The 23781-nt window shown below is 43.7% G+C and overlaps 1 protein-coding gene across 2 annotated transcripts; it reads left to right on the top strand.

Moving 5' to 3' along the window:
• Window positions 1–138: 138 nt before the first annotated feature.
• LOC116047297 (adhesion G protein-coupled receptor B1-like) lies at window positions 139–23781 on the top strand. Of its 2 annotated transcripts, none has more exons than XM_035991630.1 (32): window positions 139–677; window positions 3813–4624; window positions 5491–5640; window positions 5738–5836; window positions 6062–6226; window positions 6652–6816; window positions 8071–8235; window positions 8343–8507; window positions 8609–8710; window positions 8824–8930; window positions 9070–9264; window positions 9403–9471; window positions 10491–10599; window positions 11129–11272; window positions 11359–11428; window positions 11649–11751; window positions 12161–12204; window positions 14532–14658; window positions 17947–18050; window positions 18170–18272; window positions 18403–18553; window positions 18686–18755; window positions 18868–18934; window positions 19144–19229; window positions 19430–19601; window positions 19720–19815; window positions 19935–19971; window positions 20162–20784; window positions 20900–20935; window positions 21048–21152; window positions 21378–21428; window positions 21662–23781. In XM_035991630.1, the coding sequence occupies exons 2-32, from the start codon at window positions 3922–3924 to the stop codon at window positions 21857–21859; spliced, it is 4581 nt and encodes a 1526-aa protein (XP_035847523.1). In that variant the 5' UTR covers window positions 139–677; window positions 3813–3921; the 3' UTR covers window positions 21860–23781. The 2 variants fall into 2 exon arrangements, with proteins under 2 accessions (XP_035847523.1, XP_031151847.1); XM_031295987.2 differs by having other exon boundaries at window positions 141–677; window positions 19932–19971.

Genomic DNA, 23781 nt, shown 5'->3' with positions numbered 1-23781 from the left:
CCTTCTCTGTGCGCTGACACAGTCACTCTCACACTTACACGCGCGCGCGCACAAACACTTCTCCCCCGCACACTCCCCTCCGTCTTGGTGCTGTCTCATTCACTTTAGTACGCCATCCACGCACTGACTCCAACTTGGAGCAGGGGGGGCGGGGTTGGATATATACCTCCAAGAGGAGGCCACAAGCTTCACTGGACCCACTTGCAGCGCAAAGACCACAAGCAAGAAGACTCCGAAGCCGGGAGTAGAAGTACCAACATTTATTTTGGAGCTCAGAGAGAAAAGACAAGCAAGACCACAACGTTTGGTTTTACGGACTGTCTGCTGGAGCTCCGATACAACCAATTTGTCACTCCGCTATACACCAGTATCTCTGGATATAGCAGCTAAACAAAGTTGGTAGTAAACTCTTTGGAGTTTGGTTAGAGTCATTTTTTTTCTTTGCTTGTGAGTGGACTGCACTGAAACTTGGGACGGCCCGTCTAGGGTCAGGCTTGGACCTGCCGCATCCTTTCAGCGGCTTCAAACACTGCGAAAGTTTGGGCCAGATCTGAAGACTTCGAGTCGAGTCAGACTTTTGAGTACACACTCAGCAGCTGCTACCCGAGCCCAGCTCTAACACACTGGAGCGACCGGATAGAGAGCCACTGACAAGCCTACCAAGAAACGATTTCAAGGTAAGGAAAGACGACAAGCATTTTATTTCTTAGCTTTTAGCTTTAATTGTTTTCTGTGAACACGGGTTTGTATGTTGTGTTTATGAACGGAACATCGGAAGTAATAAAGTGATGATGAGTGGTGTGTATGAATGTTGTTGCAGCTTCTGAGTTTGTTTCAGCAGATTTGTCTGTTTTAACTTGTCTGTCGCTGTCCGTGGTGCTGAAACTCTTGCCCGGCTTCTGCTCTGCTGAAGCAACGTGCATCTATTGCATTTCTGTTTGCACATATCTGAACTATCTGATCGCCTTAATGTCCGTTTCCTTCCAGAATGTTCTGATTTGATCGATAGTTATAGCACCATATTGGCGCTTATCTACCATTACTGTAGTACTATAGTAGTGATGCCGCTGGGCGTGAACGATCTGATAGTATAGTTCAGTAGCAGAAAGTTAGACTGTAGCAACAGGTTACTGGCTACAACTTTCTGATTTTCCTGTATCATTCAGATAACATGATAGATTGGGGCGTGGTTGTGGAAGATGTTGCAATATTATTAAGACCTGCACAATAAAAATCCATAAAGTCTCAGGTCAGGTATCTGCTGTCAAATGAGGATGCTTTTGCAATAATGTCTTAAACAACTACAAGGATTTCTCATTGTAGTTGTTTAAATCAAGCACTGCTTTAGTCAAGGTTTTCACAAACTTGCACAGCAATCAGTTAACAGACAGGATTTCATTTGTTCTGCTTGTTTCACTTTTCTTTAAGAAGCATCATAGAATTCACCACAGAGGTGACCAAATCATTGAAATGCCTTTGCAATAAGATCCTTGTGTGAATCTGAACAAACACACATTCTACATTCTCCCAAGATGCAGGGAGTTGTCAGCAATCTGCAGTGATTTGTTTAGTTTTGCTGCTTGTTGTTTTTTGCTGTCACATGCATTTGCAGCAAAGCTACCAAGAAGTGGTCGTATTTTAATGCTCACATGTGCAAGTATCTGCACCGGGCACAGCAAAAGAGAAAGCGTGAACAATTTGCGGATGAAGGATGACCTGTAATGGCTACAAAATTGGCTTTTCTTTTGTTTGCTTCAGCAGAAAAAGAGGACCTTGCAAAGAAAAGAGTGAGGCTGGAAATTGTGGTCGCCCGTCTATCTATTGTACTCACACATACATACACATACATGAAGCAAAAATGTATCACTCAAAAGGGATAAGTCATTCGGAAAGAAAAACTTAATCATCACAATTTACAAGTGTGGCTGGAAAATCATACAACATATCTGCCAGCCTTCCAGGTGAATGCATTATATGAATAGTAATTTGTCTTAATTTATTTTAACTTCAGGTTGTCTTATATCTTTTCACAGCTTTCTGGTTCAGTCATGCAAATTACTAACATCTGCAGACAGTCATCTGCAGCCTGTGAAAATGTCACATCTCATCAAATGTCTGCATATTTCTTATTTACAACGTAGTCATGTTTCTCTTACACCTAATATGACTTGTGTATCTGGTGAGACAGGCTACTACAAAACTGAGCATGGCAGCATAAATAGCATGTCGTTGATAGTCATTTTGCAGCTCTTTACTGTTATTCACACTGATCTGCAAAAAATAAATCATGTCTCCATGCAACAAACAGCCCACTTTTTAGGTTGCCTGCTTTGCAGAAATGTTGTTGACGACAGCAAATGGACAACCAAGAGAAAAGGATGGAAAGGTTGGGAGGGAGGGAGGAAAAAGTGAGAGTTCTCCTACGACAGCTGGACCTATTTCTTTTCACTGTGTGCCTCATAAGATGCCCATTCATGGAGCTTCCGGTTGTTGGGGGGGCGGGAGAGAGACACCCACCTACACAAAGCAGAGGTCTTTGCTGTGTTGCTCACAGAGAGAAGGGAGAGGGAGGGTTAGAGTGAGGCAGGAAGGGAAGGAGAGATGTGAGGACCGTAATTATGAGTATCTGCCTGAAAAGTGCAGGTGCTTCTCAAAGTGAATGTCGCTGTAGGCATCAATTGGGATGCTGTGTCTCTGCAATGCCCCTTCTCTATTGTTAACCCCTCGGTCACACACAGGAAGAACATGCATTTATTGCTAAGCCTAAAAAAAACCTTCCTACTTCATACAGACATCATGATGCCCTTGGTCTGTTCCATTGACAATCAGTGACAAAGGACATAATAAGACAAAAAAACATGAGAAGGCAGAACAATAACCCTAAATGTGTGTGTGAAAGATGTTGCTGAGCAACAATGTTTCCTCTTCTTGCCTGTGCTCCAAGGAGCATCTGCCATTATTTCAGCCATTCCAGTCAGGTACAGAGACCTTGATATTGACGCTGCACTCTTTCTCCAGGCAGGATTAATCTGTGGCAAAAGTCAGATTAAGTGAAGTCTGCATAAAGCATGTTTGCAAGTGAAAGTGGATGCTTCATTTGAATGCATGTAGCCCCTCTGCAGAGTAGCATAAAAATGCATCATTTGAGTAGATTTTATTGATGCATCTACATTACCCTGCATGCATTTGTATTAATTTGCAGGAGTGACTGTCATTTTGTTACTTTATATGCATATTTAATTTCATTCTATGCTCTGGTATGCAATGCAGGAAATATCCCAAATGCAATGTGAGGTCCCACATCACAGTGTGTAATCACACTTTGGCATGCACACAGAGTAACCATTTCTCTTGTTTACCACTTAATAGTAGGCGTGCATTGCAAAAATAATGGAACTAATAGGCGTCTGCGGTTGCCAGGGACAATGCTTCTATGGACGTCAGACTGACGCACATGATTCGCAGTTCAGTTCAGTGTGTGGGAGGAAAGAGATACCAGCCTGCTGTGAAGGACTGTAATTGCAGTGCCAGAGCAATTATGTCCCGAAGAACTGGACATTTTAGATCATTGAATCTGCCCCGAAACACTATGATACTGATCAGAGGCAAATCCCTGACGCATAAATATCAGTTGGACAATGGGTCCAATTAAAATGCATCTCATGAATATTGTGAAAAAAATTCATTTCATTTGGAGAAGGCCTTTTAACCTGCATACTAATGTGTGGTGTTTTGTTCTGATTATTTAGATGTTGGAGCATTCTGACAGATTTTTCTCCTCTTTTTCATTCCCCCTGTTCCCGGTTTTATAGATAACATCAAAAGATCTGAAACAAGTGCAGTAACTTGCAACAAAGAAAAAACCTGGTCGAACCAGCAATCACAGAAACAAGAACAACAACATCCATCTAAGCCGACCCAATGGCGTGGTCAGCACTTACCGGCCCCTGTGTGGCCCTGGTACTGCTCTTCTTTGGTTTGACCTCCTGCACTCCCTCCGGCCCAGCCTCCGCCACCTGTGCCACCCTGGAACAGAGTCGCTTCTTTGGTGTATTCTCCTCTACGACCACCCTGCACTCCACACCATGCTCCTGGACCCTGCAGAACCCTGATCCTCGCCGCTACAACGTCTACATGAAAATCACCAAGCCAACCGACTCCTGCGTGCCCCGCCAGATCAAGACCTTCCAGTTTGACTCCTTCATCGAGACCTCCCGCACCTATCTGGGCATGGAGAGCTTTGACGAGGTTGTCAGGCTGTGCGACGCATCAACCACTGTTACCTACCTGGAGTCCAGCAAGCAGTTCCTACAGATCCGCAAGGTGGCCGCGAGAAACGGCGTGGAGATGTTGGAGGGACAGAATGATGTCAGTGAGTTCAAGGCTGAGTTTCTGGTCGTGGGGAAGAGGAACCCAAGTATGCCTGCCTGCCAGATGCTGTGCCAGTGGCTGGAGAAGTGTCTGTCCAGTAGCACCCATGATTATCCCTGTGGCATCATGAACACACCCTGCCAGTGCTGGGAGGCCCCAAAGAGGAAGCCAGGAAGCTGCTACAGAGGCGGTGTCTACGTTGAGAAATGCCTTCCTGTTCCCAGAGACAACGGACACGATGCTGAGATTATCAGTAAGTTTGTAACATGTTTGGTTTAATTTACATTGAGACTAAACTGTTTAAAATGTGAAAGAAAGTGAAAGAAAAACCAAAATCTCAGGAGGTTTATCTAAACATCTCGCCTCAAAAGAAACTGTATTAGCCGTGTTGTTTTGTAATGACATCCACTAGGCTAGATGGGGTATATAATGTTCTCCAGGACCCCACAGCTCTGCAGGGGGTCTCCAGCCCTGCTATCTCTGTGTTTTCATGTTAGGAGCTGCTGAGGGTAATGATCCATGTCTGTAGAGCAGGGGTACAGACAGAGGATGTGCACTTGGCCGCCACAAAGTAATAAGAAGTAAATCAAAGGTGTTAGAGTAATTGTGAAAAACGTCAGGACTCATTGGCAAGACTAACTGAACAGCACACATCACCAATTCTTCATTTTGTCTAAGGCAGTCATGTTAGGTTGCAAGGCGTCTGGGTTTGGGGAGGGATGGAGGGCATGTTTTGTGTTAGGGTGGGGGGAGGGGTAGAAAAGAGCACAACGACCTCATAGTCAGCTGGCAGCGAAAATTGAAGTGCAGCACTTGTAGTCGTCATAGCAACCAACTGTCAGCCTTAATACACCACTCTGCCATGGCTCACACCAAGTGGTTAAAAGCAAACCATCACCATTTCAATGCAACATCTATTAGGTTGAGTGCTCATTTCTGCTCACAAAGAATCGTCCGTGCTCATTCTCTGCACATAAACAAATTATACTCACTTCCTGTTCTTATAATATCTTATATATTGCTGAGTCATACATGCTTGCTGTCATCAACTTATTTCTTGCAACAATATGAATTTCGAACATTGCTAAATATCTCCCCTCTTGTTATCTCTTCCTGCAGAGGGCTGGGCTGGTTGGGGCCGCTGGTCAGTATGCAGCCAGGAATGCGGTGGTGGAGTCCAGGTGCGCAGCCGTGCCTGCCAGCCCGAGGACAGCGTGTGCGAGGGAACAGTTGAAGAAGGACGGGCCTGCAACCCTCAGCCCTGCATTGGTAAGCCCACCTGTCATTTAGTCATTTAGTTGAGAGCACTCGGCTGCAGATGGCTCTGATTCAATGCAATAATCATGCAATTTCCAAATTCTCTCAGGCAAAGAACGCAACAGGAGCCAGGGTCTGCGAGCCATCGTTGGTTTGAAGAGAGACTATGCTGATGATTCTAACCTTGGAGTTGTTGCAACCCAAACAGGTGAGATCTTGTTAACGGATGTTTTACACACTGTGATGTGTTGGGGGTAATTTATTTATACATAGTGCAGACTTTGCAGATGTGAATGGCTTACTGCAAAAAAAGTGATTATCTGCATTCAACTACAGAAGCTAAAGGTGGACCAGAGTGCAACAAAGTACAATCTTAACATCCAGTGTTGAGGGCCTGGTGTGCTGACCCTCTAATTCATGTTTTCTTCCACAGTAGATGCTAAGACAGATGAATGGTCCCCCTGGAGCACATGTTCAATCACCTGTGGAGAGGGCTGGCAGAGCCGCACTCGCGTCTGTGCTACTTCCTCCTTCACTACCCAGTGCACCGGACCCCTGCGTGAGAACCGGCCCTGCAACAACACAGCCGTCTGCCCCGGTGAGTGCCTGGTTCCTCCTCTCTAATGTGAACGTGACAGTGGGGGGGAAGAGTAAAAGAGAGTGTGATTTTGAAAATGTCGACCCTTTTTGACAATGGGGGTAAAAGCCATTATCCCTTAATGATTTCCCTTCATACAGCATCAATCACAAAGGAATAGTAGATAAAGAGAAGCAGGCAGGTTAGGGAGACATTTCTGAGCTTTCAGATACTGCTATACAATGTCAACTAAATCTCTCTAATCATTTGTGCATTTAGTGCCGTGTCTTAGCGATTGTGTGAAGGACTGCCCCACCTAGTGGAGAGTTTACAAAATGTGCCTGTCATGTGCAGCCTATGAAACCTCACGTGAATTCAAAACCCCAATTTTTAAACAAACTATAACTTCCTTAATCAAATTATCCCTCTATGTTTCCCATGTGTAGTGGATGGTGCTTGGGATGAGTGGACCCCCTGGAGCCTGTGCTCTTCCACTTGCGGTCGTGGTTATCGTGACCGTACCCGCACATGCAAGCTGCCCCAGAATGGAGGAGAGCCTTGCCGCGGCCCTTCAAGACAAACCAAGTTCTGCAACATCGCTGTCTGCCCAGGTGAGTCTTCCAATTTTTTCTTATTGCTGACTTGATGATATACAGTACAATGCATAAAAAGATACATGTAAAAATAAAAACCATCACATTACCTAAAAAATCCAAACACTTACAGTATTATTGCATTACTGTGCCAGTTTGTTATTTTACTACCATGTTTAAAAATCCATAACAGCTGACTATGTTACTTGACCCTTGAGCTAACTGATTCTTACATGAGAGCTAATTAAACCACTCATTGGCATCATCACCATCACAAACAGCAACTGCAGTGGCAGGTTGACATTATATATGACGCATTGACAGAACAAAAGCCTCTGTGGGTATTAGTCAGTGGCTTTGTGAAAAAACGCAGGTGACTCATGCTGTGTTCATGGTCACTCAACATATTAGAAGCTTTCCTATTCTGCCACATACTCGTGTGCTGAAGGGATTTCGCTTGAACTCACAGCTGCAGTTTTTACAGTTAGCTTTTCCCACTTTTTCCACCCCAGATTTGGTGGTTATTATTATCTTTTAAATATTCAAAAAGTGATTTCTCTATCTATCCAACTTGTTGCAATTGCGTGTTACCATCAGCAGATGTCTCTATGTGTCACAGCCGAATTACTGTTAATGTCTGAAAGGGAGGATGGGCTGTTAGCAAAGTCATTACTGAGAGATGATTACACTTTTCATTTGAAATAGAAAGGCTTAGAAAATTGAGTCACACTTAATAGCCCTTTTAGCATGATTAAAAAATGTGTTTTGACCAATCTAACTTTTTTTTTTAAGACTATGTACTTTATTTCATCTATTTTACCATCTTACAAGGCTAGATGTTTTTTTTAATCCTTTATACCACCAATTAAATCTGATGTTCCTTCTCATTTATGTTTATATGCCCTTTATTTAAAAAATACCCATTATAGAGTTTTTAGAGTAGCATTGCTTTTCACTAAGACAAAAAAAGATGGGCCTCTTGGTCTTCTCAGCTAAGTGAATTGCACTAAACAATGCTCATAATGTCCATAATGACATAAACTTGATTTTAGTTTTGAGGACAGTATATCTTAGAGGTTAAGAGGCACATACAGCCATGCTTGAAGGACAGATAACTGAGCTCCAACTTTCTGTTTCACTTAAACTCAGCTAAAGTAGGTCATGTGAAATGGTAATAGCATCAGTGAGTGTGCCGTGATGCCTGTGGCCTGAGGGTTCGTCTTGTCCTTGCGCTCGCTGTAACTCTCTTATGTATCCTCTGCCACCCTCTAGTGGACGGACACTGGAATGAGTGGTCTGCCTGGAGCACATGCACTGCTTCTTGCTCTAACGGCACCATGCAGAGAATAAGGGAGTGCAACGGGCCATCCTACGGGGGCTCCGAGTGCCACGGCAGCTGGAAAGAGTCAGTCAACTGCTTCCTGAAAGAATGTCCTGGTAAATAAGAAACTAAATTCACAAATTCAAGAGTCATTATCTAAAGAAAAGATAAATAAATTGGATATATCAAAGAGTTCATGGTGTGAAATATTCTCTGCCTTTAGTTGATGGACGCTGGCATGCGTGGAGCTTTTGGGGCAGCTGCAGCAAGACTTGCGGTGGAGGCATCCAGCAGAGACAGAGAGTCTGTGAAGGGCCTTTCTTTGGTGGAGAATCTTGCCCCGGTGAAAAGGGCGAGCAGAAGCGTTGCAATGAGAAGAGATGCCCTGGTTAGTGACTACAATACAATGCATAAGGGTGGTCAGTCTGCAATACAATTCCATAGGGAAAGAGATTACTTATCCTTCTACTTATCCTTGTAACTTTATAGAGCCCCATGAGATCTGCCCTGAGCAGAACACCGGAGATGTTGTGTGGAAGAAAACTCCCGCTGGAGACATGGCTGCTGTTGCCTGCCCTGCTGATTCCTCAGGTACAAAGACAGCCAGGACAGCGACATGCTTTGTCTGTTTTCCTTGGACATTTTAGACTATTTATCGTCCCCCATTATGCCAACTACAAGTATGTACTTTCTCTCATTAACAGGTCTGCTTCTGCGCCGGTGCACCCTGGATGCTGTAGGTCTTGCCTCCTGGGAGAGCCCAACTCACATTAAGTGTGTCTCCAAGAACTATGAGAATATTCAGATGCTGGTAAACCCTGACACTGTACCCTAATTAAAATGCAAAATGCCTCATCTGCTGTGTCCTCATATGGCTAATTTCCCAGTAGTAAAATCATACCAGCGAATGTCAAAGATTTCAGATTAACCTCTCAATTTATCTTCTGCAGTCGAGGGACTACAACTCCAAAGCGCAGATGGGGCAGAGCGTGGACGGGGTCGCTGAGGTGATTTCACGCTTGAGATTCTCCTCTGATAAGGGGGCCCAGTACAGCGGTGACCTCTTGGCCATCATGGAAATCCTGAAGAACACCACTGAACTGTACAAGGGAACCAGACTGAGGTTGAGCAACGCTGATGTTGAGGTAAGCTGAAATATGTGTATATTAAAGAATAATATAATGCAACACTCTCAGACACATGCTTCTCTAAGCAAACATAGTTTCTAATTAAGCTGGATTTGGTATCTTCTTACACATCTGCCTCCATTTAATGTTCTGCAGAACTACGTCCAGACAATCAGCAACTTACTGAAGGAGGAGCATCGTGACAAATGGGAAGAGGCACAGCTGGTACGTGATAAGAGTGTGTGTGTGTTTGTGAGTGATCCAGAGTGAATATAAGCAGGGGAGAAAATAAGTCTGTTATGAGAATGAATAAGAGTATGATTCTAAGAGCTAAAATGATCAGTCCAACAACAAAAGAATTACATTTCATGTCTAAAGCATAACTTATCATCTAGTTCTACCCTCATTTATTTTTAGATTTGTTCATAAGTTATAGTTACAACATACTTAACAGAAATTTGACTCATCTGACCACCTGTTGATGTACTTAATTCAAATCAAATCAGTGTTCCTGCTAAAGTGAGTGAAGAAACAGTTTCTCTGAGAAAAATAAGCGTAGAAAAGTTAGACAGACAAGACTCCCAATACAGAGGGTAAACTCACAAATTAAAAACTGGACTGTGAATCACCAAGTCCACTGCGACAAGAGAAAGTGAACACTTCAAGGTGACGAGAGAGAGAGAGAGAGAGAGAGATTGATTCAGGGAGAATCACTACGCCCACTTTGCAATCTGTGTCTCTATGGCACCCTACATCGATGCTGGTTGTAAGGAGACACAGACTGTACATCCCTTACACCTTGCGCCCACATCGCTTCAGTTCTGCGTCAGAGACACGCAGGCAGCCCTCCCTTCCACCGAGTGAGAGGGAGAGGACAGAAAAGCCTGAGTATGAATCAACAGCCTGCCCATTTATGGCCTTAAGGAAGTTCTGAGGTTATTTCATAGCAGCAAGCAGTGTGGTGTTTTTTTTCATAGCAGCAAGCTATAGGGTTTTTTTCATCTTTTTTCTCTTCACTGCAGAGGTGCTCTGAAAGAATAAATAAAAGCTGGACTGACAAAAGAAAAGGAAATAGATATGGGCATGTAATCAATAAATGGTAGCCTAGCTTAAGTGTTCAATTGTACTAATTGTTTAAATTGTATATAATGTCCATATGTCCATATAGGTCCTTGCCTTATTATTCTATTTTCTCCCATTCTAACTTTTCCTCTGTTTCTCTTCCAATTGTTACTTTTATCCAGATGGGTGCCAGCATTAAGGAGTTCCTCCACCTTGTTGAGGACTTTGTGAACATGATCGGTATGCAAATGAGTGGCTTTCAGGACATTTATGAAGTCACGGAGAATTTAGGTGAGCCCTAATTTCCCTTTCCAGCAGCTCTCTACTCATGTCTAGTCAGGATGATTTGTCCTCTCTCCAGTCGGAGAGTGTATCAATCTTAATCTTGCTTTTGAATCTGAGTCCATATAAGCAGCAGCAGAATGCACCAGTTATCACTTCAAGTTTATGCCATATTACTTGTGCCATCCCCAAGATGTTGTGCAAGTGTATTTGGCATAACACACATATTTTACACAAATACACAAACTTACACAGGCTTTTACATAAACTTTATCAATCTGTCAAATACTGTAAATAACTGTAAACTTCACACTGAGTCACTTTCTGTGACTTGTGTGACTGTTTGGAGTCATGGAAGGTGACATTCTCACACGATTTAGTGGAGAATGACTACTGCACTCAGACATACATGACGCATGAGAACAACATGTCCTTGGCATTAGACAATTCCTCAACCAACACAGTGTACATAGGAACTGTGACCTCTAAGTGTTGTTCACTAACAAAGCCCCTGTCTCTCAATCTCTGTCCTTCTCAGTGCTGAGCATCCACAAGCGCCCGACAACTACAAACTCCAACTTCACCTTCCCTGTGAAGGGGTGGAGGGGCATGCTGGACTGGGTCAGGACCTCTGAGGAGAAGATCACAGTATCCCGTGATGCTCTGTCCATTGAACAGTCTGGTAAGATCAAACAGACATCATTTTTTATATAAACCAATGTGCAGTTTTGTGAATTTGAGTCTAAGCAGGCATTTTGTTCTTTCCAGATGGCAACGATGCTTTTGTGACCGGCATTGTCCTCTACAGAAACCTTGCCTCTATTCTGTCCTTCCAGAGGTAATACAATTTCTTGGCTTTTACATGCATGTAACTGGCCTTCCATGAAGTAATATTTTGTTGCCACCAGATGGCGCCTCACTCACTACTAATTATCTTATATTCTCGTTCTCGCTTACATTTTTGTTGTAAAGCATCATGCCAAATCTTGACCATATTCATTCAACTATAATGTCTCATATGGACGACACTGACTGTGCAATTTTGTCTTTCTCCACAGTAACACCACCCTCCTCAACTCCAAGGTGGTGACAGTGATTGTCAAGCCAACCCCGGCTCTCCTGTCCTCCCCCGTTGAGATTGAGTTCCCCCACCTCCACAATGTAAGTCCCTAATGGTTACCCAATTTAATGGAGACTTACGAAAAATTTCAACCCCCCCTTGGGGTGTTTTGCTCACACATAGCCTGACATTTTGGTGACATTTGCAGTGACACTGTGACTTTTACGTATACTTGTGTCGGTTGAAACCCGGCAAAGATCACAGCTGAACCACACGGTCAGTTGACGATGATGAGAAATCATGCGCAGTAATTAGTCCCTGCAGCTGATAAGAAGCTGTTTTTAGTTCTGTGCCTGTATTATGGTGCAGGGTGGTGAGAAATGTGGGCAGGTGGCTGGCAGCAAGCTGTTGCATCTCACACATTTATAGTACGGCATCCCAACCTACACAACCTACCCTTTTCTGCAGAGACTCCTCACACTGACTTCTCCATCTTCCTCTTTTTTGCAGGGCACCATGAATGAGACATGCCTCTCATGGGACGAAAGCGAAACGTAAGTGTTGACCACAGTTGTTTTTCTTCATAAATGTGCATCTAACTTTCACTCTCATTTCTATATCCTGTCCTGGATGGCCTTGTAAGCCGATCTGGCACTTGTTGTTGTTTATCTCCTAGCTTGTAGCCGACGTCCTTTCAGTCATGCTTCATCTGTCACTGCATATGAACATACACCCACCCCTAAATCTACACTCACTGGAAAGAGAGCAAAAATGTTTCATCCATTTTTCATGTCAATCATTTCCTAAGAGGAGGACAAAGCAATGCCACAACATGTTAACCCATCTCTGCGAGCCAGCAGCACCAGGCCTCCCTCAGCTGTCTGACATACTTACTGCATGACACACAGACTTAAATGACAACCTCAGTGATGTGTAGTGGTTCTAGTTGAGCAACACTTTGATCAAGCAGTCTCCTGCATTGCTTTAAATGAACCACATCCTGAGGAGGGAAAAATACACAGGCATCACTTCCAACCTTATTACATACATCAGTAAGTAAACTCATTGCAGCGTCTCTATAGATCACACTGCAGAGTGTCAATCTAAAGACAATGGCAGCTCTCCCCACCTTGCCTCTGAGTCGTGTTTATATGTCACCGCCAGGGGTTAATGGCTATGGCGCCTGGGAGTTTTTAAAGATGCTTAGATGCATTTTAATGACTTATGAAAGGAGCTCCTGGTGGCCTGGCCTGGATCAATCAGCCCCAGGCCCACTATGCCCTCCTGAAGAATACACAGGTGGACCATTTGCATTTAAATAGATTCGGACACTTGTGGAGGACAGATAAGAAATGAAAATGCACCCAGATACCCCAAACACCTTTTTGACATATACAACAACAACCAGAGTCAAAGCATAAGCAAAAGCAAAAACAAAAATGAATCGAAGAAGAAAATGTGATCAACTCTTATACTTTTGGAAGGAGGGCAATGTGCCTCTCAGTTTTGACGGCGGTGTGATTAATGGGAGGATAAAGACGGTGGGAATGGCAGAGGAGGAAGCTCTGACTGATGGCAGAGTTTGGGGTCAATGCTTGTTTACAGAGCTGCATATGTCTGATCACAGGAAGTGCTCCATTACCTCCAACACTTTAACCAGATGGATACAGATAAAAAAAAATGCTCAGCAGCTTTTTGTGACAAAAGATAGGGAACACATTTCAGGGCCACACATGTTTTTTTAGGGCTTACTTTGCATCACGCAACATTTAACCCATCTGCATGATATGACAACTCGAACATTACTCGCATTAAACTCTGCAGCCAAGCCTGCTTAGATGCCATTCCAGTTAACTGCCACGATGAGTTTGCCCTGTGGCTGAGTGCCCATGACACTCTGCACCAGGCGGGACCTGCAGACTATGATGCCCCTCTGTATTCACCAGTCAGTCAGAGCCTGAGGGTGCTTCTCATTGCCTTAACCTCCTCTGTGCTCTGTGGCATCTGCTGCTAATTCCACTTACACACAAAAGCATATCTCAGTAAAAGTTCTGAACAAAATGTTGTAGATTCAGTGATTTGTAGAAGCTGATTTGTCATCAGACTATAAGTGCATCTCATTTAAAAGATGGCCTCAACGAAGCACTCATTGATTTTACCCTCTGCTTGTATTGTAATTTATCCATTTTTTGTCTGATCAGGCTTGGCACAGTATGAGTGAGGAAAATCGCGACAGATATTGTACATATATTATGTCAAAATTCCCTTTGTTTTTGTTTTAGATTGCATTAATACAAACAATCAGTTGGAGTGTAGATTTCCTCACTATGGAAAACATATGGAAATCATAATTCAGATTGTCTTCACGTTCCCCTTCTTTTCAAAAGAGGGAACACATTGTCCTTTGTCCCCCAGTGCACTGGGCAAGTGTTGCCAATAATGTCATGTCTGCTGAGGAAAGATTGCCCATAACAAGAAATGATACAGATAATGCTAATAATGAGATTTAGGAAGGCCTATCATCATTAATCATGGCGCAGATGGCTATTAATCACATAAATGTGAAAAGCCATCATTAAGCCTTTCCTGAGATGCAAACTGAACACCTCTGGTTATATGAAATAATATTTATTTTCCTCACACTGGATAACAAATATTTCAGTATTTAATGTTATATATTATATACAATGTAAAACAATGTTTATTTTTCTGCATTGGGCTATTTAACATGCAATCCTGATGGCCCTACCATAAGTAGAATGTTCTAAATGTATTTTCCCATCATATATGAAAAAGAAATGTCATCAAAAGACATTCACATGAGAGATTTGCCAGATCTCTCCTCTCCTAACCCGTCCTTTCCCTCTCCTTCCCTGTGCAGTTCCTCTCTGCTTGGGTCTTGGTCTGCTCGGAGCTGCAGAGCGGTCCCTGTTCATTCATTCAGAACCAAATGCGTGTGTGACAGCCTCTCCACCTTCGCCATTTTAGCGCGCGTCAACTTCGACTCGGTAAGTCTTCTGTCTTTTAACAATGTGTGCTTGTTTTTTTGTCAAACATTTGTCTTAAATGTTTCGTGTTTGAATGCGGAGCAGTGTGAACGTATAGCCTACTTGTTGTTTTCGAGCGGTTTGCTGTAGCGCTGCCTGGCAGCACCTCTTTGTCTCCGTGCAGGTGCTGCTGATCGGAGAATTACAGCCTGGCTGTTTATATTGAGGGGAAATAACCGAGCAACATGTTGATATGCAGGAATTGCATTTAGGTTTTAAAACATGATGAGTTGCATATTGGCATGTTTTGCATGAGCGCGTTAATTGATGCTAATTTGCTTGCAATCAGCTGCATAATCGACTTAATAAATATTATCGCACCTATGGGAAATAGCTTATGCAGTTGCTTGCATGAAAAATATGAAACATTGATCCCACATTTTTACGTCAATCACTCAAAATTACTTTTTGATTATTGTGTAATCTGTCTTTGCATTTAATTTCCGATTTTTGAATAATGCATGTAAGATTAGTAAACAGAGTTAGTGCAAGGGAACTTGTGTGCACCGGATGCTTTAATTATCGATATCTGTCATTAAGCATCGCTGTATATCATGCGCAAAGACAATGTGTAATTTTCCCCCTTAGACTGTGTTGCCTCTTGAGCTGTTCGTTCTCCAGTTGCCGTGGCAACGGCTTCTGCAGCGCAAACTCGGCCTGTGTGCTTTTTGATAACTGAGATGCTCTGAGGGGAAAAAAACACACACACCTCATCTCTTCTCTGAACAGCCCCCCTCTCCCCCCAGGACAGAGGGAATTGTCTGTCCATCTCTGCCGTGCATCTGATTGCTGCTGCACACACAACAACAAACCAACAGATGTCTATTAGTTTGAGGAAATGTACATTTTAAATGTGCATGTTTTTAATGGCAGTGAGTGGCAAAACCGCTTATGAATTTAGACTGCAGTGTTTTTGTGCTGCTAAGCCCCTTCAGTCTCCACTTTTTTATTTCCCCCCAACCTGTTGTTTACATGTTAGATTGCTAGATTTGATTTGTCTTGCTGTTGCCAGTCTGAACAGCGCCTCGCATAGTTCTTATAGGCTGCACATACCCTTCCTTTCAACCTTCTGCAACAGTAAAACGGCAGCTGCGCCAATCATTCCAGTCTACCACTATCTCTGAATTCTCGATTACATCCACCTTCATCCTCCTCCTCCTCCTCCTTCCTCTTCGGCCACAGCAGCCAGCCTGAAAAATGCCAGAGAGGCGGACCAATGAGAAACAGACGTCTGGTCATGCATTGATGGTTCCGCCTCTCTCCCCCCACCCGCCTCTCCAGCCATCCTTTGATGTGTGCTCTGGACATTTTCAATAACATCTTCCTGCGAGCCATATGAGAAACAGAAGTGAGAGAGCGAGAGAGAGAGAGAGAGAGAGAGATGTAAAAAAAAAAAAACATACTGCAGTGTGTTAGCTCTCATTCGATATAGTCTGATTTCATTAGTCCTGTAACATCATGTGTGTTGGAAGCATGATGGTCCAGTGGGAGCAGCCCACACAGTTAGTACAGCAGATGCCCTTGACCACTGGGTAATCAATATTTAAGAAAAACAGCAGAAACACTGTGTTGGTTAAAGGTTTCTCTTCACATTTGTCTTCCTTTGCCTGCTTTTCCTATTGTTCAAAATGAGAACATGTGATTCGGTCAAGGGCAGGCAGAAGACATGCATCATATTTAGGTCATACTGGCTGTCTGGATTTCACTCAGAGGCCCATGGTGCAAGCATCAACCCAGATATAGAGATTGGGAGGAGAGGGAACAGAAAATACTGTATCGCCCTTGTTATTTTTTCTCTCCCCAGATTGATTAAAGGCTGAAGCAAAAAGACAGCTCATCCCTCTGCTATCTGCCATCGCTTTTGGGGCGCTTCTGATGTATTTGGATAGATTTTGAAATAAATTTGCCACACTAAATTAGTCTTTGGCTGCCGGGTAGGCCAGACTTCACCAACTGTGCTTGGATATAAAAAAAAGCCTTCATTAGAGAGAAACAATCCTTTAAGGCTCAGTATTGTATTTAAATTCCCTATCAACACTGGCAAACGTAGTAGATTCCATGCTTTATATATGCTTGCAATAGAAGGATTTACGGCCATCATAAATCAAATGAAGGCCAAAGCAGTGTCTATTTCTTTCCCCTCTGTCTGTGCTAATTTGATACCTGCAGATTTATTATATCTCAGAACATTTTCTCACTCACCTTTTAGATCCACTAAGCCCTTTCTCGCCTTTTTCTCCATCAAACATCAAAAATATAATCACACCATTTGTCAATGAGGATGTCTTTATCTGTAGCCCGAACAATTTTCAACCAGGTCACACGTTTTGTGGTGATGACAACTTGATCAGAGGTGTTAGATTAACTCAAAACCGTATTAAAGCCAGTAGAGTAGGTGTGAGACGGATAAGGATTACGGACGCAGTGAAACCACACAATTAGCTGCTGGTGCTTTGTGTGTTAGCCAGGCAGCGAGAGCTTTGTGAAGTCTCAAGGAGCTGAGATTTGTGTGTGCAGCAGTGACCCTGTCGGCCCTCCAGCAGGGAAGAAGGAAAAAAGACAATCCCTCCTCTGTTTCCTCCACCAGAGGTTCGGTGCCAGGGCTGTTTGAAACATGGGGCGGTCACCGCTGCTGGCAGTGGCAGGCGCTAAGCTACTGTCAGAGATCAGAAGGGCAGGTGATGGCAGATTAATGCACAGGTGATAATGGTCCACCTGTTCACTCCTGCAGGGATGAGCAAGGAGCTGCTGGTTGGCACAAAAACACCAACATAGCGAGAAAATGCAAAAACACAGCTAAAGGGGAGAGAAAAAGAGAAGCTAAGGATGTCTGTCAATGATTAGAAGGTTGCTGTAACAGCTCAAACTAATGACTGAACACAACAACCCCCCTGAACTGCCCCGTCTTTGCTTAGTAGAGAGAGCTATATGTGCAGTATCCTCCTCGCCTCATTTGCTGACTCAAAAGCTCACTGGAGAAACGCAGTGAACCTGACCATTTGTTTAGTTTTCCACTCCATCTTTCTGACATGTTCACCTTGGGGTCACCTTGCCTCATCCGTGGCCTGATTGTGCCATTCAACTGTTTGCCTACAGGGAGCTGTCTGCTCTTCCAGATAGTGCACACCCAGAGGCGTCACTAGTGCGTGCACGCACGTGTGTGGATCCCAGTGTCGGCTTCCTCTCTGCATGAATGTGTGTTTGTAATCAGCTCTAAGCGGCATGTTTGGTCTTGTCTCCTCTCTGTAGATCATGGACAAGGCACTGCTCCCGTCCGTGACTCTCATTGTTGGCTGTGGGGTCTCCTCTCTCACCCTGCTGCTCCTCATCATCATCTACGTCTCTGTGTGGAAGTAAGTAACCCTACCAGCAAAGTCCGGGATGTCGGCCTCTAACATTACGTGCTGTGTGCTCTGGTTTCTCTCTCCTCTACCTACTTATCCCTAAACTCTTTTCCTTTTCAAAACTCCAGGTACATCCGCTCCGAGCGCTCCGTTATCCTGATCAACTTCTGCCTCTCCATTATATGCTCCAATGCCCTCATTCTCATCGGACAAACTCAGGCTCGCAACAAGGTAAGGCACTCTTCCTAGCCTCTCTTTCTCTCTGAAAGTCACTGCTTTGGGGATTTTGGAAGTAGCAGTGCCAATGACACAGATTTCTCATCTTTCCTCTCTATCTCTCCTTCCTTCTGGGCTCCCACAGGTGGTGTGTGCTCTCGTAGCTGCTCTCCTGCACTTCTTTTTCCTCTCTTCTTTTTGCTGGGTGCTGACAGAAGCTTGGCAGTCCTACATGGCTGTCACTGGTCGTCTGCGCAACCGCATTATCCGCAAGCGCTTCTTGTGCTTAGGCTGGGGTAAGAGTACTTGTCTTTATGTTCATCTCTTTTTTTCCACCTTTGTTGCATCACTATTGTCAAATGCTTTTTATCTTCTCAGGCTCTAACCCCCCCCCCCCCCCCTCCTTTGGCGTATTTTCTATCTTTCAGGCCTTCCTGCACTGGTGGTCGCTGTGTCTGTGGGTTTCACAAAAGCTAAAGGATACGGAACTGTCAATTAGTAAGTCAAGTCTCAATCTGCCATTTTTGGGCTTTCTCTTTTCTCTGCATTTATTCTGAAAAGCTCTTCCCTTCGCTCAAGCATTAATATTCTTCCTTCTTCTCTTTTCTAGCTGCTGGCTGTCTCTTGAGGGTGGACTCCTCTACTCCTTTGTTGGCCCTGCTGCGGCTGTTGTTTTGGTACGTATTCTAACTTTGACGTCCCAATCCATCACAATACATATGTCTGTTTGTAAATGCATTACCTAGTATCACATCACACTACAGAGTGTGGTCTAGACCTACTCTATCTGTAAAGTGTCTCGAGATAACTCTTGTTATGATTTGATACTATAAATAAAATTGAATTGAAATTGAACTGTCTCATCCATTTTTTTTCTTGCAAACAGGTGAATATGGTCATTGGTATTCTGGTCTTCAACAAGCTGGTATCCAAGGACGGAATCACCGATGTGAAGCTGAAGGAGAGAGCCGGGTAGGTCTTATTGATCTTCTCTGTACACCAGAGTATTGCGCTTATCGCCCTCATCAATACCATTACAGGTATATTGATGATGTGCTTTGATATCAAGCCTCACAATTAAACCAACAGGAGGGAATAGAGCTCTGCCAGTAGAGAAACAGAAGTCCATTGCAACCTGTGTAATTATAATCTGTTGTTGTCTCACTCTGCAGAGCATCACTGTGGAGCTCCTGCGTGGTTCTGCCCCTCTTGGCTCTCACTTGGATGTCTGCCGTCCTGGCTATCACTGACCGCCGCTCCGCCCTCTTCCAGATCCTCTTTGCTGTCTTTGACTCTCTGGAGGGTTTCATTATTGTCATGGTTCACTGCATCCTGCGTAGAGAGGTAAGGAAAGACATTTAGATGAGATAATGTAACAGGAATTAAAATAAAAAGGAAAGTCAGGTTACACAAGCTGTGGTGCGAATGCAATTTTCTGAAGTTTTTCCACTCTATCCATTAGGTTCAAGAAGCTGTAAAGTGCAGAGTAGTCGACCACAAGGACGACGGCAATGGAGACTCTGGCAGTTCCCATCACAATGGCCACACCCAGCATATGGTAAATTTCTTGGCTTATTGCCTTTTTAATGTCTTGAGTGCCTCTTGCTTTTTTATCCCTAAATGAATATGTGCATACATTAAGCACTGATAGAATATTTATTATTCTTTTATCAGCAGTCTGATAGCGAAAAGGATGGAGATTCAAGCAGACAAGGTAAGCCCCTTTTACATCAGCTTTTTCCTCCTGCTCTTAACCATTTTTCCATTTGCATTTAAATTTCTGTGAGCCTTGCACTTCACATTTGATCATGCATAAAAAGAGAACATATTTATTGAACCATTTTTTCAGACGTGGCATGGTTCTTCATTGTTTTTTAACTCTCTCTTACCATTTTTCTTAAAAGGTATGAAGAGCTCCTCTGAGGAGAAGATGCCTCCTCCTCAGCTGCCTCTTCCCATGGGCTCCAACTTCCACACCCTGCCATCCAACCCCAGTAAGAGCCACATGCATGCAGTTCCCGAATATTCCAGCCACACCCTCACCCTGAAAAGAGAGAAGAGCCGTCTGGTGGGAGGAGTCGACCCAACCTGCGGGAAACCAGTGTATGTCTGCGAGGGGGAACTCTTCAAGCAGCTGGATGCCGATCTTGCTCGGGCTCAGGCTGAGGGCAGCATTTCCGACGGCAGCAGTTACGTCCTCCTGCCCAACACTACCTCCACCCTGAGGTCTAAGCCTAAGGATGACCCCACAAAATACAACATCAGCGTGGAGCAGTTGCCACAGGCCAGACTCATGCACCTCAGCGGGCCCTTTGCTGAGCCCCAGGCTGCCTTCGGGATCAAGTCGATCCCATTGGACCAGGTCAGCGTGTCGTACTCAGAGAGAGACTCGCCCATCCAGAACATCCACAACATATCCAGTGAGTCTCACATCACCCACAGCAGCCTGGAGAACACCTTTGAGTCCATGAACTCCATGATGTCCAAGAGTGAGACCATCTCCACACTGTCCATGAGCTCCTTGGAGGTAAGAGGAGATGGAATCGTGTGACCTCTTGCAGAATAGTTGTTTCATGCATTCTTGTGCAATGTTTCTAATATGTATCTGAGACTAAACCAACTTCCTTTCTTTTTCTTTGCAGAGACAGAAATCCCGTTATGCCGAGTTGGACTTTGAGGTAAATATTGTTTGGATTCTGGCTTTTGAAAACATTATAAATTATATGCAATACATGTTAAATGCATTGTAGAGTTTGAGAGTAAAATGTTGTGGTTTTTTGTCTTCTCTAGAAAATAATGCACACAAAGAAACGCCACCAGAACATGTTCCAGGACCTAAACAGGAAGCTACATCATGCTGAGAAAGACAGGGAGTCGCCTGCTTCTGACAGCAAGGTAACATATGATATTATGCTCATCATCCATTTCCATAGACATTCATTTTCAGGAAATGTAGAACAAATCATGGGAAACATAACAGAGGCAGTTCTAATGTTAAAATGGATTCTTCTATATAAGAATGACCTGATAAAACAACCGGTGATTTGTGTATTGAACTATGGTTGTCATTACTTTGAGGTCATTTGATTAAGGATGTATTTTCTTCCTTCCTTCTTACAGTCTGTGAGATGGAGTGTGTCTTCAGGAGGAAGTGACAAAACGAACCACAGTGTGAGTGTTTATATACAAACTCACAATCTCAAATTTGTACTGCCTATAAACCCGACACACAATCAGATATTACACTTGCCTCAAGGAGGAATAATTTCCCCAAACATTACTTTCATTATTAGAAAATCACCTCTGATGTAATGAAGCCCATTTCATTTTGATTAAATCAGGAATTTGCTCCATGTTGATGGGTGACACCAGTGTTAAAGTCCCTCCTCTCTGTACCTTAACAGGACAAACAGCAAGGACCTCTGGAGAGGCCATGGGAGGGAGTCCGGGGAATACAGCAGTCACCCCCTGCATGGGTGCGTAAAGATCTGGAGCCCCTAGCTGCCTCGCCTCTGGAGCTGCACTCTGTGGAGTGGGAGAAGGCCGGCACCACCATCCCTCTTGTGGGGCAGGACATCATCGACCTGCAGACAGAGGTCTGAGGGGGAGGAGGGGGGGGGGCCTGAGAAGCCACCTGATTTCACCTTGTTCACCTTTTTGGTTTGGGAATGGGATCCTGTATGGATAGAATAGAGGAAACCAAGTATGGGAGAAAGCGAGAATGTAAGTCCCAGAATCAATGTCTTCAAACCCTCAACCAGAGCAGGAAGGAAGAGAGTGATGTGAGAAGTGGATGTGGTGGTGGTGATGGGATGTTTAATGTAGCTTCCCCGTTAGGACTTAAAGCATCTCGTGACAGAGGGCTCTGAAGGTCCAAAGGGTTAATGGAGCGATCAGTGGTTACCATGGACCAGGACTGGCTATGGTTCCATTAACACATCACTGGGAGTTTCCTGAACTCTTCAGCCTGGGTTCAGAAGATGTGGTCGACATGTCTGTGCTTCTTTTTTCCTTCAACTCAACTTTGGAGAAAAATTAGATAACACAACGTGGTGTGTCCTCCCTGCTTCTCGGACAAAATAGGACAGGGCACGAGAGCATAAGAGACCATAAAAGGCTTGGAGTCCAACACTCTGCACTTTGGTAGATGGGCACACACATTTTGTTTTAGTGCCGTGGGTTAATTCATTTTCTCTATTTGTGTGTTTGTTTGTACTGCTTCACACAGCCTAAAATGATACTCTTCCATGAGACTTTCTGTACTGAGAATATTACGTCTCTACTGGAGAGCGGGCTTTATCATACTGATAGAGCTTCTCGCTGCTGTTGTCACGATGCTATTGCTTATTATTATTCCAATGATTATTGTCAGTGTTATGATTATCATTATTATTGTCATTATTGGGTTTGTAGCCTATATTTAGATTTTTCATCCCCCTCATGACTGTCATGCACAAGTTTTATTGTTTTTGTGCCGTGACCTACAACATTAGGCTCCAAAAAAAAAAAAAAGATTCAATGCATCTTTAATGTGTAGTGAGCCCATATGGACTGCATCGGGACAAACATACTGAGTGGTGATAGAGGTGGTTAGTTACCCAAAATGTCCTGGTTTTCCAGCATTCTGCTTCAATACCAAAACACCAGCACCAGGATGAACACAGACTCTCACACAGGAAGAGCAGTGCACTCTGGAGAAATGCTGGGTGGAAATGTGAGGAGTTGGGGGGATGCAGCTCTTCCATGTCGTACATGTGGATTCAAGGGGTCAGCGAGACCTTTCATCATCGCCCTTTGGTTTCTCAGCCTTGCAGGACTCTTGGACCAAGCAGAGGTTCCTGGCGCTGATATGACTTCTAGTGCAGCGCCAGGTCCTTGAGACTTCAACACATTTGTGTTTTCAGCCATCAGTGTGAAATAGTGCAATATGATGGGCGCTTGATGCTCAAGCAAGACTGATATTATGATTTAGGCAGAATCTTTTCTTACCGATGTTTCAACACTTTTATACCATCTTCCGCTTATTTATAGAGCATATAGATGCTTTATGAGAAAATTGTATAACAAATCTGTATTAGTAATTCAAAGAATTTATTCACTAGATTTGTTAGCGCAAGACTCCATATTTGGAGCTCTCTGTGACAGGTAGATAATTGTACTTCTATAAATCCAACATTATATAGAATGAATGATAGCCTATAGATATCTCTAAACTGTGCTTCAGGATATCGTTATTACTCTCTGCTCTTAAGCGGTGGGTAATTGAACCTCATGTCTTCTCTGTGTGTTTTTGATAACCTTGTCAGTAACTCAATAGTATGTACTACCAGCCAAATTCTCTGTCCCTTCAAATTCCTATGTCCTTCCCTCAGCCCAAATCATACCTCGAGTTACTTGTATTGAATACCCATTTGTATTTCCTTTTCACAACTTTGTTTATGTTCTGTTTTACCTCCTGTAAATGTACAGTTTTCAGAGCACAACATGAATGTGACTTATTTCTAATAAATACACAAATATATTA

Source organism: Sander lucioperca, chromosome 14, assembly GCF_008315115.2.
Source record: "Sander lucioperca isolate FBNREF2018 chromosome 14, SLUC_FBN_1.2, whole genome shotgun sequence".
NCBI classification, from domain to species: Eukaryota; Metazoa; Chordata; class Actinopteri; order Perciformes; family Percidae; genus Sander; species Sander lucioperca.
Note: the sequence above shows the minus strand (reverse complement) of the source record. Positions and strands in the feature narration are given on the sequence as shown.